This window comes from Euleptes europaea, chromosome 4 (assembly GCF_029931775.1).
Source record: "Euleptes europaea isolate rEulEur1 chromosome 4, rEulEur1.hap1, whole genome shotgun sequence".
Classification (NCBI taxonomy): domain Eukaryota; kingdom Metazoa; phylum Chordata; class Lepidosauria; order Squamata; family Sphaerodactylidae; genus Euleptes; species Euleptes europaea.
In genome coordinates, this window is record NC_079315.1 from 79,545,502 (window position 1) to 79,567,202 (window position 21,701).

General features: G+C 40.1%; 1 protein-coding gene across 4 annotated transcripts in view; it reads left to right on the forward strand.

Moving 5' to 3' along the window:
- MCTP1 (multiple C2 and transmembrane domain containing 1) overlaps positions 1 to 14,395 on the forward strand; it is a 190,668-nt gene extending 176,273 nt beyond the window's left edge. For 3 of the 4 annotated variants that reach the window (XM_056849242.1, XM_056849244.1, XM_056849243.1), the window contains 4 exons: positions 1,141 to 1,250; positions 8,191 to 8,300; positions 12,226 to 12,323; positions 14,165 to 14,395. In XM_056849242.1, the coding sequence (XP_056705220.1) occupies positions 1,141 to 1,250; positions 8,191 to 8,300; positions 12,226 to 12,323; positions 14,165 to 14,236 (390 nt within the window). In that variant the 3' untranslated portion in view covers positions 14,237 to 14,395. The remainder of the gene's footprint in view (positions 1 to 1,140; positions 1,251 to 8,190; positions 8,301 to 12,225; positions 12,324 to 14,164) is intronic. The other variant, XR_008933284.1, reaches the window with a different exon arrangement.
- The last annotated feature ends 7,306 nt before the right edge of the window (positions 14,396 to 21,701 follow it).

Consider the following 21,701-nt stretch of genomic DNA (forward strand, 5'->3'; position numbering starts at 1 on the left):
TTGCTTGATGAGGATTTTCACAAAGAAAAAACATTTCTAACTTCATGGGTAAGCTAAGAAAACAATGAAACTATCGTTTCTCAAAACATATGTTTTTAAAATGTATACGGAATCATTACAAATAGCTCAACCATACATAGTAAGCTTTTGACAGCTGATTTATAGCTACTTTGTCTTTTATGGCTAAATTATTTCATTGTCTTTAGAGCAAATTTTGATCTCTGCCATTATCATGATAGAACACTTGGGTGATGAAATCTTGTACAATGATTCCCTTCTTGGTTTGACAGAAAAGGAATGTAAAAATTTGCCAATTTTATTTTTAACTAATGAGATATTAAGTATTAGCAAAGAAATTAAGAAATATTGACAGTTCTTCTAATAACTTGATTTCATACTATGATTAATTCAGTCGTTTGTGTTTATATCTCCATAATAATTTTATTTAAATGTTTTGATCAGATTTCCCCTTGAGATTGGTCTTCGGGAAAAGTTTTTTAAAAAAACGTTGAAGCTACACATTAGTGCTTTATTTCTAATATGGGATAGGTTTCATTGGAATGATAATACCACAATAATTGTAATATTTTTTCAAAAACTTCACACTTTCCATACTTTAAAAAGTGAGTGCCAGTCCTTTATAAAACTGAGAGAACGTACAAAAACGTTGTTAAACCCAACCCAGATTGTGATTTGTTTCTTAAAGATTATACTTCCAAAGAAGCTTTTATCATTTTGAAATGCAGATATACGTCTGCCAATAGCAGAAAATACTTTTCAAAAATGTGAGATCCTAATAGACTGATGGTTATCTCTTACCAAAAATACACAGGATATGAACTTGGCATCCGTAATGTATAATAATAAACTAGATTACTGAATTATTGGAATTTATATTTAAAAAACGGATGCAGTGACAGATGAAGGTGCTCACTATGGTGTACTGTTTTTATATACTGTTTGCGCACACAGTTCAAAGTACAGGAAAATAAATGATTCCTCAATATGTAGTCAACATTTTTTTTTCAGTTTACTTTTGTGATGACCTCCATGTGTTTCTAAGGAAAACTGTAATAATTCCAGTATGAGCAACAAAGTTGCCTGTGATTGCTGATTTTACTTCCTTCTCCAAATCCTTAGGACGGTGAAAAGAAAGGATTTATGAATAAGCTGTATGCCATCCAGGAACTGTGTGTCAGTGTCCAGAACATCCTTGATGAAGTGGCTTCCCTTGGAGAAAGGATAAAGAAGTGAGTGTGGACAGATGGGTGCTCAGTTGTTCAGATGCTGTTCACATGTGTGTGTGTTTTCCCCCAAAGTCAAATTGCAAAATGTTACTTATCTTGGGCAGAGGACAAATATATGATGTATTACTAAATATCTTTGTTTTTACTTTGGCTATTGTTGATATGAAAGAATGGTTGTTTCAATCAGGGTGTTGGAAAAATATATATGACCCAGGAAAGAAACAATACATCCTTGAAGGATATAGTCTGGCTGAGTAATAGTTCAGGTATCAAACATTTCATCTGCGTGGCTTCTATGCAGTCCCACATTGCGACTGCACAGGCGCAGGCCAGCCACGGATAAGATTTGTCAGCTTCTAGCAAAAATGAAAGTGAGAGTGCTCCCCCTCCCCTCGGGGCATGCAGCCTTCCCGCCCAGCGGTCCCATGACCCAGGGGGAGGGAGCACTCACCCCTCCAGTTCTCTTTCTGCTGCCACGGAGAGAGAACGTGTCTTTAGCTTCTCTTCATTATGGAGTCTATGAAGGCTCCTCTCTTCAAGAAATAATTAAGTCCGATTGTCACAGAGAGACTGCCTTCCTCATGTAAGAGCTGTGCTAGATCACTCAGAGGGCATTGAAGACTCGGACTGATCACTTTTACATGGAGTCCTCGGCGAGGTTACCTCCATTTTGAGGAAAATTCCCCGTTTGGAAACTCGGCAAGACATCTGAGGTACTTCTGGGCTAGACAAATCCTCCCTTCGGACCTCTAATCGATGAAAACCCTCATTAAACTGGACAAGTTTTCTTTCCCCCGTCACTCGGAACGCGGAGTCGCCTTGGCGCCGATCCACTCCGGCACCACCTCGGTACCGATCGGCATCTAACTCACCTCGGTAACTCCCATCGTCGTCGATGTCTCTTGGCGTCGAGCGACGACGTCTACGGAGCTTGAGGATACGTCTCATGATTCTCTGGTTAATCCCTCTGCCTGTTCAGAGCGGGTCCCAGGATGCCCTGGTCCCAGGATGCCCTGGTTAGCCCCTCTGCTCCTGTTCAGAGTGGGTCCCAGGATGAGCAACAGCTCCTCACTCAATTCCTTTTGCAGCCGCATAAGGGTGTCGCTATTCCGACTCCGGACAAGCGGCGCCTATGGCCTCTCGGAGCCCACGGCCTCTCGGCACCCACGGCCTCTCGGTGACCCTCTCGGTGCCCACAGCCTCTTGGAGCCTACGGCCTTTCGGCACCCACGGCCTCTCGGCGACCCTCTCGGCGCTCACGGCCTCTCGGAGCCTACGGCCTCTTGACGCCCACAGCCTCTCTGCAGCCCTCTCGGCACCCTCGGCCTCTTGGCTCCCTCGGCCTCTTGGCACCCATGGCCTCTCGGTGTCCACAGCCTCTCGGCGACCCTCTCAGCGCTCACGGTCTCTTGGAGCCTACGGCCTCTTGGCGCCCACCACCTCTCGGCGACCCTCTCAGTGCCTCGGCGCCCACGCCTTCCCGGCGCCCACAGCCTCTCGGCGCTCGCTGCCTCTCGGTGCCTACGTTCCCGGCGCCTACGCTCTCAGAGCCTACGTTGCTGAGGCAAAGACTCCCCCTGGAGACTCTTCCAACCATGGTCTCCTTTTACATTAAATGATATGGTCCATTCCGAGTCCGATGCAATGGCTACTCAGGTCTCTGACTCGGAATTCCGCACCTCGCAACCCTCACCTGTGGACATTGCAGGAGATACTATGTAGATTATATGTAGAATTATATGTAGAATTGATCCGTCTGGCTAAGGTTCTAATATATATTTCCTCCCTGACGTCTCGGATGACGACCATCATGGGTATATTACTTTCCTCTGAAGCAGGTCCTGTGGTCCTTCCAATGATACAAGCATTTGGAGGTGGTGGATTCTAACCGGACCAAGCCATTTTTGCTGCCCTCTTCAACAGAGGAATTGAGAACCTTTACAAGATCCGCCATGAGGACGGTGATTTTCCATACCAGTAGCTTGTCCCAAATTTTATGGTGGTCGAAGCCCTGTCAGGCAAATATAAATCGTGTTCACATTCCTTGCCCCTAACCGGGAGGGACGCAGATTGGAGACTTTACCCAGAAAAGTTTATACTTCTAGTGCCATTGGCCTTCACATTTCTATTTCATGGCAATCATGGCCAGATACTAATATGCCCTCCGGAATGGAATTTCATTTCAAATTAGTACCCTACCAGAGGATCAACGCCCATCACACTACACTGCTTGGAGCATAAACATGACCTTTGATAGACAGCAGTTTATTGCGGCGCGTCACCTTCCAGCAAGGTCATGGCCTCGTCCATAGTCCTTCGGAGGCATGATGACTTAACCAGTCCACCCTTCCGTATGACACTCGGTCGTGTATCTAGCACCTTGGCCGTGAGGGCACCTCCGTTGCGTATTGGGAAACCACCCCTTGAGGGCACTTCGCTCTTCAGCGAATAAACGATGCCTTTCTTGATAGTCTCAAGAAGGATAACCACTAAGTACTTGGGCATCGCCCCACTGTGCCAGCCAGTCCCAACCATCCCGCCTATACAGGTACCAGGGTACCTTCCACCTCCATTCTCACTTCTGCCCAGCAGGATAGAGAGTTTTTGGGCACACCTAGACCCAGCAAGGGTCCTAGCCCATCTCTCAACTGCCCTACAAACCTAAGCAGGCGTAGCTAGACGCTCAAGTGCTTTTAATGCGTGTAATCGTGTGATTACATGCATTTACGCCAGTGGTGAGGTCATGCTGCCTCCTATCGACTTTCGGCCCGATTCTCAGGAATGGGCTGTTAGTTGTGCAAATGTATGCATAATGCATATAGGATGCAGAATTTTCTTTAACTTGGTGTAGAATTTTATTTTTTCCACGAAGTGTATTACTGATTTGCTTTCCCTGTTCTGTGCAAAATTCACGTGTGCAAATTTAACCCATTAGATCCTCCATTCCTAAAATATTGCTCCATTTCTTATGTTCTTTTGGAATCCTTCTAATCAGCTGAATGTTGTGCATATAGATTATGCTCACCATACAAGTGTAAAATGGCAAGAGTAAGCTTGTTTTCTTCACAGTGGCTCACCTCATGAACCGTCCTCTTCCAAAATTGTTCAAGTACAGTTTAGAATGCCTTTGAAAAACATCACTAGGAACATATTACCCTGACACAGGTGTTTAGTGGTTAATTTTCTTAATTTACAATACCTCTTACAATTGCACTGATTAAGCTTGTATAAATAGTCCAACTTGGAAACATTCAAAAATGCCCGGCAATCAGTATTTTCAGAGTATCCATAGAGGAGACAAAGCTTATAGAAAGGGACTGTGACAAACTTTATTGTGCTTTGGGGTGGTGGTGGTAGTGGGCCACTTTTCTGAGGGAAAGGAGGCAGCAGTTTGAGAGAAACTGTCTGAAAGAAGTTGGACAAAACACCAGTTTGGGAAAGAGCACAATCAATAAAATTCATTTCTGGAGAGATCCCTCTTGTGTTAAAACTGCATATTATGTGGGAGATCTATGACTGGATTTCCCAGTATTTTCTTTAATGTTCAAAAATAGCTGGGGCGGGGGAGGGACTGAATTATGACCATGGTTCTGAGGACCCTTTCTTCAAGTTCTGTTTTCCTGATAGAATTTTCCACTGTACCATGAGTTGCTGTTCATTCCAATATGGCTAGAGGTTATATTTCCCCCTACTATATCTAATATCAGCTCAGATGGTGATTTCTTTATGGAAAGTGGGTGTGTGTAAAAATAAAAAACGTGCTCCAGCACTGTAGCCTTAGTATATCTGCTGCATAATATGTAGTTTGGCCTGCAGACTTCATTACTGAAATCTAACTTGCAAGCAAAGTGAGGCAATGCTAATATTGGTAAGTATGTAAAATAAAAAAGGAAAGTATACTGATTTTTAAAAAAACGATTTGCTGATGAGTCAATGCTTCTGTATATCATGCATGTGTGAGAATCTGTAGCATCAAGAGAAGAGAAAAGAATATGAGTAGAAACTCAGTCTTCTACTTGCCCCTAATGGGAAAAGCAGGTGTCCCTAGGAGCAAAGGAGTTACCTGAACAAAGAGGCATTGTATGGCTAGAAGGCCTGCATTGTACCTATCTTTTCCCACATGCAGAAGAAATAAACCTCCACATTCAGAAGCAGTAAACCTCTGAATCCCAGTGCCAGGAGGCAACTCAGGGGAAGGCCTCTGCCTCTATGACCCTTGTTGTTAACCTCTAGAGCATCTGGTTGGCCACTGTGAAACAGGATGCCGGACTAGATGGATCACTGGTCTGATCCAGCAGGGTTCTTCTTATGTTCTTATGATATAATACCCACTCTGGAGATTTGTACAAATGCTAGGAGAAGAAAAGGCAAAAGAGATAGGAGAGAATACCATGTATTGGAAAAATAGTTAAACAAACTCTGATTGTGAGCTTAACCATGGTATCCAGAAAACTGGAACCAGTTTTTCATTGGCAGTGACTGGTTAGTGGACTCATTTTATATATATATATATATATATATATATATATATATATATATATATATATATATATATATATATATATATATATATATATATATATATATACACACACACATACACACACACACACACACACACACACACACACACAGCCTATATGAGAGATAACTATCTGTACTATCTGGGCCTCCCCATTCCAAGGACCCTACCCACTTACTGTAAGTTTTTAACCATCCCTAAATATAGAATACTTTTTTCTAAGGCCAGATTAAATGCACTACCATTGGGGGAGTTAGCAGGCAGATTTTCAGGGATCCCTTTTTTGGAATGATTTTGTGACTGTAAATCAGGGAACTTGAACACTGTTTGGCATTTTCTTATTGATTGTAAAAAGTATACATCCAGAAGTGGGGACTTATTCTAAAGCAAGAGATAGTTGCAAAGCTATTGGCTGACACTGATCCAAATGTAACCCTTGCTATGGCAAAAAATTTATCGATGGCTTTTAATGATACTTTTACTAACTGCATACTTTAGATTCTGTGTTTTGTATTTCTGTACGTTTGGATACTTCTGTATTACTAAATTTATTGATTTGTTTTGCTCATGCCCTGTTGGTCCGCGAGCATATGGAACAGAATAAAGGAAAGGAAATAAAGGAAACAAGAGATAAAGAAGGACTTCCTTTATGAAGAAAAATGCTACATGAATACCCTTTTGATAGTAATGCTTTCTGTAGCATTTTGATTAGATATTTTCTAGGACACTCTGATAAAATTCACTAGATACCAAAATTTACAGATTAAGAATCAACAAGCATTTTTAAGACTTTCTGGCACACACTGGTTGAAAACCTCTCTTCCTTTTTAATGTAACTTCAGGCTGTCGGTGGGTATCAGAGCACATGGTGCTTTCCACTAGTCCAAACATGTGTCTTTCTTAGGGATAAGGTAGTACTCACACCAGACCCTTCCTTTATGCCCAAAGTGAAGTTGGTGTTGCCTGTGAAAATAATTCTTCTTCCTCGCCCCCCCATTAATCCAGAATAAATGAGTTGGTGTTGTCTAGTTTTTTGGGGAGAATCACGAGGTCTCCACAGAAGCTGTATTTGCTTCTTTTAACTGGGAGATCCATGGGGGAAAGATGTCTAAAGCAACTCTTTCCAAGTAGCTTAGGGATCTGCATTGCATTATAGACGTCTTTGTACATGCTTACCTGCCACAGCAGAATCTTTCCTCTGCATATGTTGAGTTTAGTAGAAAGATTCAACGGACGGTTGTTCACCACTTATGCCTGGAACCCCTCTCATTCAGGGTGCTGCTATACTACATCTCTATTCTAAGGATCGAGAATGCCTGGGAAAGCAAAGGAATTTCTTTCCATTAATTCGAGCTTTCAGGAGAGCCAGGAGGGCATTCTGCCAACCATTTCCAACCCTGGGGATCAAGTTGTCCTGGATGCATGTGAGGAGACAGAAGCTGCCCCCGGGACTTATTGCTCCTTTCTGTGCTAGTTCTCGCTGTTAAAACACTGAATTTAACATCTGTTTGCCTTGTTGGCATTTGTTTACTGTTTATATTATAGAATTAAGCCCAATCCTCTTTTTTCTACTCTAGTCTGGAAGATTAGCAATCCTGACATCAGGGCAGTCAGTCAGCTTGCTCTGCCTCCTAACTAGATGATGGGGGATATTCCAAACGTTAGAGCATGCCCTCCTGCCTGTTTCAAGAACAAGAATATTATAAGGAGTTCCTCCTTGCTTCCCTAAGACTTGTGTAGGTTTGCTTTCCTCATCTCTTCTTCCTTATTTTTACCACTAGTTTTTCCTAATTTGGTTTTTTTCTCTTCTCTCTGTTTACCATTTCACTTGCTCTTTATACATTCTCTTTCTTTCCTTCACCCTGGGGCTATTCTTCTAAATTAAAGCTACTAACCATAATACATGTCCTCATATCTCTCTTCGATACATGACCACAGCCAGGGAGTGTTGCCAGACATGGACGACAGAATGACTGGGAGGCAAATATTTCCCAAGTCTCTGGTCAGAGAGCGAGAGAGAGATAACTTTAGTGAGGACAGCTTGGACCGCATCTTGAAGGCACCACAAAGATTTGTGTGCTGTTCTTGAAAGTGGTTTGTTTTGAGAAAAAGCAGTTTTGGTGGATAGAGAGTGAGGAAAGCAATGAAATATCTGGTTATGTTTTGTAGTTGTTATGAACTCTGTGGAACTGAAAGAGACTTTGTTCTTCCATGGGATGGATAGTATCAACCTCACTGGCACTTGCTAAGGAGTGAATTCCGATCCCACTATACATCATACTTTGTACTACTTTGGTTCTTTCACCGAAGGCTAACTTTGTTCCATTTATAGATCTATACTCTGGCTGGCTGGCATTTGTTCTTTTATTAATTCTGTTCATTGATAATTACCCTTCTGACTTGCATTAATTTTTCATTCAGTACCTTCAACTGGACTGTTCCATTCTTAAGCTGGCTGGCCATCGTTGCATTCTCTGTGTTTACAGTCATCCTGTATTTCATTCCACTGAGATACATTGTCCTTGTCTGGGGTAAGTAAAGCCTTTTTTCCCCTTCCAAAGCTATCTGTGCCACATAGAACAAGCTGTTTTGAAGGGATGAGTTATACTGTCAGTAGTTCTGTGTATTTATGATCATGAAACTACTACATGATGGAAACAGACAGGTTAGTTAGAAATCACAACTGTGTAAAGATTTAGGCTCACCTGCCAAATGCATTTTTCTTGCCTGGCATTTTAGACTTCATCATACTATAAACATGTATCCATGAGGATTCTTCATCTATCAAACTGCAGCTTTGTCTAGATATTACGCTGATTTATTTTCACTACTTATATACAAACAGTGGCATTTCAATTTATATAGCACATTTAGAACAATAAGCTTTTTCAGGCTTTTATCAGATGGAAATATATAGAGTCAGTGTCTAGAAGCCGGGCCTGAGGGGGTCACCTTTAAATGAATACAAACATATATATGTATGTTACAGGATGCAATATTATTTTGTCCTTGTGTGCATTTTGGACTAGCAAGAAGCACAAAATAGACTTATGCATTTGTCTACACAGTGTATTATTTTGTATTTTCTTACTGTACTTGAGTAATAGGAAATCTTGTATGAAGTCCCCTCAGAATACAGAAATAAATGGGCTGAATAAACAGCTTTTCTTGTATGCAAGTACAATGTCTACAAATTGGCCTCTTTCTACTGATTATGAAGTTACTGAACAGCATATTTGCAAAAATTAGTGATGAAAAGTATGAGCTAACTAATGGAACCCTAGGCTCTTTAATTCTCACAGTTGGATACTTGCAGTATTCACAGTAGACAGGCATTCTATTTGATAATATTGAAGTCTGGTTTGAATCAATCTGGCAAAATGGATACCTAGAGCTCTGCTGCAAGGAATATCACCTAGAGTGTTCTCAAAATAAGAAAAGGCCCAAACTGGTCCAGTTACATAGTTTGTTTGTTTCTTTGTTTGTTTTTTGTCCTTCTGAAACATCCCTCAACCAGAAAACTAATTGCCGGCAGAAGCATTAAAGTACAATGAAACATGTAAATATTGACATGACCAGAGCAAAAAAAAAAATGAAATAAAAATTATTAAAGGGTTAAAACATTAAAAAATATATAAACAATCACCAAGGTTAAAATACCTAAGCAACAAACAATGAAACAGTTACAATATTATAAATCAGAGGGAGGGAAGTTAACTCAAAAACCTTTTCACCAGGCACCATAACCGCAACAAATCTGATACGTCAAGTATCCAAAAGAGGGTGTTCCAGAGTTGGCCTACCACAACTGAAAAGACTCTGTTCCTAGTTATTTAGGCTTGCCAACCTCCAGGTGGGGCCTGGAGATCTCCCAGGATATCAACTGATTTCCAGAAAACATAGATCAGTTCCTCTGGGGAAAAAATAGCAGTTTTGTAAGGCAAACTCTATGGCATTACACCCCACTGAGGTCTCTCCATTCCCCAGACCCTGCCCTTCCCAGGCTGCACCCCCAAATCTCTAGGAATTTCCCAACCCATAGTTTACATCCCTATAATAACTGTCTCCCTCACTTCAGGCATGGGACAAACATCAAGGCTTTAGATGAAAGTTCTAACAGACAAGAAGAAATACATGGAGGAAAACAGCCCTGTAGGTGTCATGATCCCAAGCCGTTTAGGGTGGGGGTCCCCAACCTTTTTGAGCCTTTGGGCACCTCTGGAACTCTGACACAGGGCGGTGAGCCCAACCACAAAACGACTGCCACAGGAGGTGGAACTGACTACAAAATGGCTGCTGCAGGAGGCAGAACCATACACCCACAGAGGAAGTCCAAGTGCAAGGGAGAAGGGGGTAATTAAAAAAAAATATTCTGGAAAAAAGGAATGGGAGAGAATAAATCCAACACTGGTGGCAACTTCCACTGAAACAATGTTATTTTAATTCGTCCAGCCAACTGGATCTCCAGTGGCCGGCCAGAACCCTGCTGGACAAGTGGCAACTTGACCTCACTCACTTTCTAGAAACACTTGATGGATGGCAGAAAATGTGTCAGTGGCTGCTGTGGTGCCCACAGGCATCTCATTGGGGACCCCTGATTTAGGGCTTTGAATTGGACCTATAAGTAAACAGGAAGCTAATGGAGTTATTCTAATACAGGTGAGATAAGACCTTTACGATTGGTGCCATTTAGCAGTATAGCCGCTGCACTGTAGTGCAACTAAAGCTTCTGAGCCAACCTCAGAAGTAACCCCATGTAGATTAATCTAATCTGGATGTGAACAGTGCATGGATAATCATGCTGAAGTTCTACTTTTCCAGGAAGGATCACAGCTGTTTTAAAGGCACTACGCACTACAGTAAAGATCTGTGTCTCCATCTGAAGATCTAAATCTAACAGCACCCCCAAGCTACAAACCTGCTTGTTCAAGAGAAGTACAGACCTGTCTAGACTAACACTTCAATCCTCAATTGCATCCACAATTGAACAACAGCACCTCTGTCTTAGCTAGACTGAATTTCAGTTTATTAGCCCTCATCTAGCCCATTACCACCTGCAGAAAGCAGTCGTCACCATCTCACCTGATGACACCTTGCTCCAAATCTCTGAATGATTTCTCCCAGAAGTTTCAGGTCAATGTTAAAAAGCTAGTGTTCAACTTGAATTTGTGGTCATGAAAGCCATGTGGCGTGAGAACAGTAACAGTATTTGGCAGCCCCAGATAAAATTCCACCATGTAATAGTGATGGAAATATGCTTGCAAGGATCCAGTGAACAAAGGGGGAAATATTGGCCTAGTATTTCAGCCCTAAGCAACTTTTAAATTGCTACCTCTGTTCCCTAGGCAGGGGTGAACTGGGAAGCATAAATAGCTCTGGAAAGGCCCCACCACCACCACCCCAACAGTGGGGGCCAAAGGGGGAAAGTGAGGTTACTTGTAGCAGTTACCTGCACATCTTCCCTACATAGGGCCTGGACAACTGGCTTAACATAGCAGCAGCTGCAAGGGGGCCATGCCTTATTTGGTGGGGGAGGCAGCCCATCAGTATGAAGATCTCTGTGCAGTCATATGAGGGTTTTGAGGTCCATTTAAGACTCTATTCTTTTTGTGTCAGAAAATGTTATGTATATGGAGAGGATTAACAATTTACTGGGTAGATAAGCCCTAGAACATGTGAAGTAGGGTTGCCAGGTCCCTCTGCCACCGGCGGGAGATTTGGGGGGCGGAGCCTGAAGAGGGCAGGGTTTGGGGAGGGGAGGGACTTCAATGCCATAGGGTTCAATTGCCAATGCGGCCATTTTTCTCCAGGTGATCTGATCTCTATCGGCTGGAGATCAGTTGTATTAGCAGAGTTCCTGCGACTACCTGGCAGTTGGCAACCCTAATGTGGAGTCTTAAAACCATCAGTGCACACAATGGTGACTGGTGCTAGCACTTAAACTATTGTTTCATTATGGGGTGTTCATTATGGGAAACTATTAAGTATAATAGCCTGATCTGTACAATCCCTCTTTTTTTGAGGGAGAAGAATTGTGAAGTTCAGACCATTTCACATACCTGTGCATGAACGGCTGTTGTACATTATTTTTATGGCAGAGGGGCAGAACACGATTCTGGTTCCCCATCCTGTGAACTGCAGGGCTAATCTTGTAAGTCTCTGAACTGGACCTCAGTTTCCCTTTGACAGGGCTGATCTACATGGTAGACAATATTTGATATGTTTCCACATGGCACTAATCTTTATAAGCTTTCAGCTTATAAAAATCATTGATGAGCCTCTCGCGGCAAAATCAAATTTACTTCTGTTTCAAGCTGAAAATGGAAGGAGGGGAGGCTAATAGGAGCACTTGTGAAGAACGCATTAACAGTCGATCTTGTGTTATCTCTCTGAAATGGATTTTAAGTGGACATAAACATTTCATGTTAATAAATCCTGAATTATACCTTCATGTAGGTATCAATAAATTTACGAAGAAACTCCGAAGTCCGTATGCAATTGATAACAATGAAGTACTTGATTTCCTTTCCAGAGTTCCTTCAGATGTGCAAATGGTATGTATATATTTGTGAGCTTAAAACTCTCCATTTGTCCTTACAAGTCACTTAAAAAAAACTTGCTCAAATTTTATTCTTTCACATGATGCTAAAATTTTATAAGCCTGCGAAACAAAGTGAAATGTATTATTCTGCTGCTCGGATTAGTCCTTGCCATTATTTTTGCCTCAGAAGGCCCTTGCGGAAAAATGCTGAGAATTCTTCCTGTGCCCGGTGGAGTTTGTCTTAGCCAACTATCAAGGCATACTGTACCCAAGTTTTAAATTCTGCCTTTATCCCCCCCCCCCCACTGACCTCCTGGAAGTTGGTGATTCCAAGGGTTTTTGTGTTTTTAAATATTTTTGTATTTTTAAAATATGTGGACCATACAGTTGCAGTTGTAAATGTTCAATTGTCACATCAGATCAACATAAAAAACCCCAGGCTTTCATTTAAAAAATCAATAGATTTTGAAATAAAAAGGAACATTTATATTACAGCTTGTTGTTTAAAATTGTTGTATGGTTTTAAAACTTCTTTTAAATTGCTTTACAAATCTAAAAACAAAATAAGTGGGATTGAACAAAATGTAAAACCTGTTCTGCATGTTGAAAAGTTGGAGTTAAGGACGTCTTTGTCCTCTCTTAATACCATCTCCGTGGAATTTTGAATCCTCCCACGCAAAGAGGTCTTATCAGATGTCAATTACCTAATGTGGTCTATTTTTCCTAGGATTCCTAGAATTTCCTATTGGACTTTTGTGCTCTCCTTCTTGTTCTTGTTGTTTGTTTGTTTGTTGAGTGCTTTGTTTATTTGTAATACATGTTTTTGCAATTGTGTAATTGAGCAGCGTGCTGTTTTTTACTGGTCAGTAACTTCACAGCGCGGGTGATTTCTTTTGTATCAGTGTTGAAAAGTTGGGGCATTGGTTTCTGTACCTCCCCAGAATGCATAGCTCATACTGTTCAAAGGGAAAAAGGGTAAAAATCCCACTTTGTGTAACGAAGTTCTTTAAATCCTGATCACTGAGAACACCAAAATTGTGTTGCATTGTAGCAAGTACTGCTGCTTCCGTTCCCATGCATCTGGAGAGGCAGAAGAACAGAACGGATGGCAGTGCATAGGCAAAAGCAAACTGTTTTGCCCAGCAAGATAGACATAGGACAATGGCTGCCATTTTGCTGCTAGTGGTGTTCTTCTTCCTTAAATGGGCTTCTTGACTGGGAATGGATTTTACATGAACCGAAGTGCTGCAGAAAACAAACTGCACACAACTGCAGAAACACACACACACATTATAAATCCTTTGTCTAAGTTAAATGTGCCATTTATTTTAATATTTCTATTAACCTAGGGCCAAATGAATATTTCCATTAACCCAGGGCCAAATTGTCACCTGATCTGAATGGCTACAGCACAAGTAAAAAAACAAAACAAAAAAACATGTAACCCAATTTTTAATACCAGTCCCCAAACAGATGAACCACTATTTTAGAGTGCTGTTCTTAAACACTATTGAAACACTATTTTTAAGATCTTTCTGTCCCACTGTTTAAAGGGGCTACCATTTGTTCTTAGCACTTGCTCTCAACTGATGTCCTGCACTGGGGTGGGAGTGGAATTCAATGAAGTATCCTTCCCCATAGTGTATTGTTTCCTGTATGATTTTCTTTGTGCAGCTTCTCCTTCCCTTTGACCTAGCAATCAGTTAGGGCTTTTTGTTTTGTTTTTTTGTTTTGCATTTCAGATGCAATTCCTATGCAGTGCTTCCTTCCAAAGAATAATATCTTGTTCTCATGCGTGGATTTTTCCCCAGGTTGTTGAGTTGAAATTTCCCCCTGAACTTTGTGTTTAAACAGGTGCAGTACCAAGAACTGAAACAAGATCCTACTCACAGTCCAAGTCGGAGGAAGAAAAACAACCCAGGCTAGCCAATTTCATGGGCTGTGGAGACCAGCATCTGTTCTAGGAAAAATGAGCCCAAGACCTAAGGAATATTTCCTTTTTATAAGCTTTATTTATTTTGCCTTTTCATCACAATGGAGAAAATTATAAATACTGTACAAAGGGATTTATCAGTGAAAATATACTTGTACAGAACTAAGAAGACGACCGTTTTGTATCTGGTGAATGCTTTTTGCAAGCTTTGTTAGATGACAGGGCCCGTTGATAGAATGATGTGAAATGGTAAGTGATGGACACAAACAATTGGGTAGCAAAATAAGTGTTAAATTAAGCTTTTAACTGCAGCTCTGATTAATTTTTAAAAGGTAAAGATTCATGCATGACCCATCTTTTTATCCACAAAAGATTATTAATATTGTTTTATATGTTTTGTACATTTCACTAGCAGTACAATGCAAAGGAGCATAGTGCATTTTATCAAAGAAAAATCTGTAATTAGATCCTGCTGCAAATAATCAAACCATCCGGGGTTTGCCTGAATGTGAGCAGGGTACACTGAATGTGAATGGTGACTGGATGTCCAAAGATTTAAAGAGGTTCTTAACACTTTTATCATTCCACCACAAGACTTTGGAAAAATACACCTGTATCTGAAATACTGCCAGGTTTATAACTGATTCCATATCTAACTTTTTATATTGCCACTCCTCTTGATTTGTTCTTACTAGCCTCGTGAATAAACTGCATTTTAGTTCAACTGTAAAGAAAATATTATCAGAATGAAACCATATTGCTTCTGGTGTCAGGTTATGAACACCTTTTGTGCACATAAAGAATGCTGAAACTAAAATGTTTGCTTCCTGATTAAAATATCATATTAAAAGACTTTATAGCATAGTACTTTACCTGTTGCCATGGTGAATGATAGTGTCGAGAAAAGTACAATATTGGCAGAAGAACTGATATACCCGTTTAATTTCTTTATTGATAAATCAGTCCTTCAGGTATAGAAGAGCCCTGTTGCAAAGTAAATGGCAGACAGGGAAATATGGTTTACATTTCAAAACATTGCCACTGTATAAGGAGTTGCTAGAGATATTTTGTTAAGCTGTGACCTGTAGAGGTCAGGCCTTACTATGCTGATGAGTACACCTAAGGACCTTACCAGGTAGTCCTTACAGAGAACTAGCTCCAAATGAGGTACTGAAAGACCAAGTAAGGACAAACAGATTTTGAACCCTTAGGAGGGGGGGGGGGAGAGAATCTCTGCTGTTCATACAGGGCATTCAGTCTGACGTGTTCTATTGTATAGCTTACTAGGTTCTATTGCACTACTGTCAAATAGTACTTTGGGGTGGGGGAAGAGAATAATATTGTGTGCACAGGAAAATGCATATACAGAAACTTATGTCTAAAGGTATTCTTAAACAGCAGTTCTCATGACAGCTGATTTTGAGAATTATTTTTATCTTAAAGATTTGTTGCTGTTTCTTACAAAAGAGCTATTTTGATCTTGCCTGTTTATATAACATGTTGAAAGAATGCCAAACAGGTTCTCTCACTACAAAGAGGGCCTGACCTGAACATGCTGTGGTTATGTCGCCAAGTGGGAGTGATTTATTTAATTTGCACAGTGCTCAGATCTGTCTCTCTTTTTTTATTGCTGACGAACAATGTGCCATAGTTAACCTTACTGAAGGATCTGCATAGATGTGACTAGGGAGGCAGGGAGTTCTGCAGTGTTCTGTTTAATACACAAAACCTTTCCCCCCCTCTTTATGTGTTCGCTTAATGTTGTCTTACCATTCTTTGAGCCTTTTTCCTGTACAAAATGCTTATTTAACTTATTAACTCCATTAAACTCGTATAACAAACTGTTGGTTTACTTTGGATATTTGGCAGGTTGTTTTTTGATTTAATTTTTGTATTTCATGATAAGCTATTCTCACAAAGGAAGACATTATAGAATAAAGGATTGCATGCAATTTGACATGAGGAGGCACAGGGGGAAGGGGCTGTTCCTTTATCCCCCCTCCCATTGTTGTATAACACAACCATTGGTGTTCAGTGGCCAGATATGCATCCTCTAAGTTTGCTGTGGAAAAACTGTTGTCTCCTTCCCTGAACATTTTTCGGGTACTGCCACTGATTTTCAGAGTTAGAACCTATACAAAAGAATTTTCATGAAGTCACCAATTAATACTAAATTTTCCATAATCGTTTCTTTCAGTGACTTGACTATAGGCTGTTGCTGTTCTGCTTTGGAAAGGAAACCTCTTTGGGGAATAACCCTGCCTCAAGCTTCAAGTGTTTCAAGATGCTCCTTGTGATCAAATTAATTCTGGAGTGAGCATCTACACCTGTTCGGCTCCTTATTTTGAGATTTAACCTCAGGCAGATTTTTGAAAAGGCGTTTGTTTATGGCAATGTTATTCTGCTGCAAAGCAACTTCATGAGCTTCTTAAAGCAATTTCAGATCTACAAATGAAAAAGCTTCATACAATCCTGGTTTTAATTGGGCATTTGTGAATCTCATCACAGAGTTAAGAAAATTTTTCTCTTCAGAGATGTTTCATTAACCATTATTATTTAGAATGCAAACATCAGTATTTGGGTGGCGGGGTCTTCATCTAATAGGGTGGCAATAGACTTGCATTCAAAAGTTGAGCTACTTTTTGCGGCCTGGGAATTTTACATTTACACATTCAGAAATAAGAGCTTTAATTTTCAAATGATTACAAAACTGTCAGTATGAGTTTTGTAGAGTCGTTCAAGGTCCCGAACTATACCAGTGCCTAAAATGTAAACGCCCCTAGCAATCTGTGTCCAACAGTGCCGGGGTTAGGAGTGGGACTAGATGTCGGCTAGATGTCTACTCCTACTGATCATCAAGGTAAGCTATGTTTGCATTCACACGCATCCTAGGCCCTTGTGCACCTCAGCCATAAGAGAACCAGGGGGAAAGCACACTGATGTGGGGGCACTGGCTTGCAATGAATAGCTGATCCTTCATGCCACATCTAGTAAAATGCAATTGCGGTAAGGAAAGGGAGGACTGAGCTTCTGTGAAAAGCCTTTCCTCGCTCTACCCTGGGATGAAGCAGGATTGTAGTCTAGACCAAAACATAATTTTCTGGCCTTTCTAAATGGTGATTTTTTTCCCATAGTGACAAAGAACTGTCTTGACAGTTATCCATAACAGTTATTAGTATGTATAGCCACCAGTGAATTGGTGCTTGTGAATAGCAATATTCTATTCAGTAACTCACAATTTTAACAGTGCGCTGTATAAGAATATTTAGTACAACTGCTTTGTGTTTATAATAAAATTCATCTGGTTGGTTAAATTAAATGGCAGTAAGCTTATACTGTTCCTATTTTTTCTTGTTCTGGGGTTCACAAAGCTTCAGGAGATGAGGGCAGACCCTTATTATTCTGAGGTTTGTTATATTTGTGGCAAAATCTCATGTCTTAAATCCTTTGGACCTGCAGGTCTGTCTTCAGGTATAACTGTTCAGTGTCAAGAAACCACTTCAGTTGCAACGTAAAAACATAGCAAATAATCAAGTAGAACTCCTTAGTTTTTATATGCCAAATAGATTCTAAAAAGGAACTGAACTATGATTTTAATCAACTGCCCTCCTTTGTGGGTTCCTGAACAGATGTATATGGATGTGCTTATTTTACTACTAGACTCTTCAGTTCAGGGATCCCCAATGAGGTGTCCAGGGGCAGCTTCCTGGTGCTGCCAAACAAGCGGGCGGGGCAACGTGTGACTTTTGCGCAGCAGGGCTTCTTGTTGGCTATTGGAGATCAGATAAAACTGTCCAGCTTTTTCAAAAAATTGCTTTGGCATCAGCCAGCACCGCAGCACAGGGGTTCTCGCTGCATCACTGAAGATAATACTAGAAAATACTTTAAACAAAACGTTCATTTTAAAAAGCATCCTGTTAAGCAGAGCTTCTGCCTGAAATGTTGATGAGTTACTATTAGAGTTATGCATAACCTCACTCCCAGACATTTTGTGGTTGACTCTGCCTCCTGTGGCATCCATTTTGTGGCTGGCTTCACCTCTTGCAGTATCCATTCTGTGGCTGCACTCACCACCCTGTGTCAGCATTCCAAAGGAGCCCACAGGCTCAAAAAGATTGGGGACCCCTGCTTTAGTTTCACTTTTGAGGTAACGTTGTAGTATTGATGACCTTTTAAAATTAGTTACTCTTTGTACTAAAAGTCTTGATAAATGGTGTCACCATGTGTGGTTAATAATGCATGCATCCTAGGCATGTGGCCATGTGCATAGACTTGCTTTTTAATTGATGATCCATGTTCACTCTAGGGTAGCCTGAGAGTAAAGAAGAAAACTTCTGCTGCCTCTCATTACAAACAGCTGCTAGCTTAGGTTCTACATTTGGCTTAAAGATACACATAACCTGATCAAAGACCAACGCAAGTAATAGTTAAGGGATCTTTGACAACATAATGAATCTCTTTACACAGGTTTGGACGAATACTTTAATACAGTGAAATCCAAGAGAGTTGTTCAAGGTAATAATTGGCACTACCAAGCAGTCACAATCTCACCAGGCATACATCAACAGTACCAAATACAGAATACCTACATTAAGATGCAAATATTCCAAATACCCACATACAGGAAGAAAGAGGGCCAAAGAGGATGAAACTGTAGTCAGTTTCATGTAATATTACAGCAGATGGGGGTTTAGGCTGCTACATAAATATAGGTAGTTTGGAGAAGATCAGGAGGGCACGCTGCCAGCGTCCAATGCAGAAATCTATAGGAGCAGAGAAGCAAACATGCACAAAACTATTGTGACTTCCCATCTCACACGACATTGGTAGTCCTGGAAAGGCAAAAGTTTGCAGGATAGACTTCATTGGGACTAAGCATAGGAGAGCACCATACTGAAGAGTGCATTGTAAGAACAAGGCATGAGCACAATTTGGGGACAAATATTTACTTCAGTTATAGGGTCAGACGTGTCAATGAAAACACAAGATCCCTTTTCCCTAAGCCTGGGGAGAGGGGAGGAATGTCCGAGTGAGCTAACAGGTACAATTCCCAATGGGCTAGTCATGAGAAAGTGGGAATTCCGAGGTCCTAGAAATATTTCCACATAAGGAAAAGAGGGATATTTTTTTTTCTTTATATCTTTAAGGGGTACAGGAAAGGAAAAAGGGAAAGGGGTAAATGTTAACATTGTAAAAACAATACAGTATTGTAAAATGATTTCTGAATAAAATAAGTTACAAAATAACTTTGGTTTGTAGTTCTTACATCATAATAATCTTTTATATTTTAAAAATTCTTATTCTTGTTTGACAGTTATTTGAGATAAAAAGTATACAACAGAGTATTATAATATTTTAGAATAGATTGTTTATGTTAGTTGCGTTTCATATATGTATAAAAAGATGTCCACTTTTCCTGAAATTGCTCGGTGGAATCACTGAGTTTGGGATTTAATTCATCAGTCATTTTAGCCATTGCTGCATATTCCAGAAGTTTTTCTTTCCAGTCATCAATTTCAGGTGTGTGGGTTTGTTTCCATGTTCTTGCTAGGATTGTTCTGGCAGCTGTTGTGGCATATTTAAAAACGTCATGCAATTTTTGAGGTAAATTTGACGGTACTATACTGAGTAAATAAAATTTTGGATCGAATGTAAACTTCATATCTAACATCAATTGTAGTTCACGATGAACTCTTTTCCAGTATAGTTGTAGTTTTGGACACGTCCACCAAACATGAAAATAAGAGCCGTCTGATTCTTGACATTTCCAACATGCACCTTTTTTCCCTGGGGTTGTCATTTGGGAAAGCATATTAGGAGTCAGGTACCATCTGTAGAAAGTCTTGTACCAATTTTCTTTCACTTCTTGGGAGACTGTGTATTTCAATTCGGAGGAGCAAAGTTTTTCCCATGAGTCCATATTGATCATTTCTCCGAGATTTTGCATCCACTTTATCATGTTTATTTTCACTTGTTCTTCTTCTGTGTCGTATTTCAAGAGAAGTTTATATATTTTTCCTAATATGTATGAGTCATTTTTAGATATTAACTGCTCGAATTCGGTTGGTTCACGGAATGGTTGTGGATATAAGCAGTCTTTTTGCAAATTGGATCTCAGTTATAAAAAAGTTAACCAATTCAACTTTTAAAATTTTTCTTGAAGTTTAATCATATCCTTAATTTCTCCCGTAGGCTCTATCATGTCATTGTAGGTAAAATGAACACCCGGTTTTAATTTAACATTATCGTGATAAGCTTCAGTTGGTGACATTATAGATGGTGGAGAAGGATTTATTCTCTTTTTGTATCTTTTCCAGACTTTCAATAACACTGTTTTGACATCGCAGTCTTCTTGTGCTTTATCTTTTTGAATTTTTGATTTAGGGTCCCACAAAACTTTATGAAAACCCTGTCCCAAATCCGCCCGTTCTAAAGTAACATGCCGACTTTTAGGTTGTTTTATCCATTCGGTTATCCAAGATAGGCAGGCTGCATGGTAGTATAGTTTAATATTGGGCATTGCCAGCCCTCCTCTTTTCTTTTCATCTTGAAGGACTTTGAATCTTACTCTCGGTTTTTTTCCGTTCCAGACAAATCGGTTGATTTGTTTTTGCCAATTATCTAATGTCCTTTCGGGGATGTCGATCGGCAAAAATTGAAATAAAAAATTTAGTCTAGGAAGAACGTTCATCTTTATCGTCGATATCCTTCCTAACCATGAGATGTTCATCTTTGACCATAGACTCAGATCTTTTTCTATTTTTCCCCAGGTTTTCAGATAGTTTAACCTTAGAAATGTATTATTTTGGGAGGATATGTTGACACCCAGATATTTCACTGATTCTTTGGCAATTCGGCAACCAGTAATATCTTCAATGAGCTTGTCTTCATCTGCTGTTAAATTAAAAGTCAATATTTTCGTCTTTGTTTTGTTAAGTTTATACCCAGAGTATTTTGCATATTCGATAAGATGATTGTAAACGTATGGGAGTGTTTGCTCAGGGTTTTGACAAATTAAGACGACGTCATCTGCATAACTTTTGATTTTGTGTTCTTCATTTCCTATTGTTAGACCTTTGATTTTTGGGTCATTTCTTATGTAATTTGAAAAGACCTCCATTGATAAGTCAAATAAGAATGGGGAAAGAGGACAGCCTTGTCTGGTACCTTTTGTAATGTTCAATTCTGTGGACAACTGACCGTTAATCAGAAGGCGAGCTCTTTGTACCGAATATATCGTATTGAAGACTTTAAGTAAAGTTTCTCCACAGTCCATTTGTTGTAGTGTTTTACTAATAAAGTGCCAGGAAACATTGTCAAAAGCTTTTTCTGCATCCAAAAATATCATCGCTGTTTTTAATGATTTTGACTTTGCATATTTTATTGCACTAAGAACCAGTCTCACATTATCTCTCATGAGTCTTTTAGGAATGAAACCTGTTTGATCTGGGTGTACCA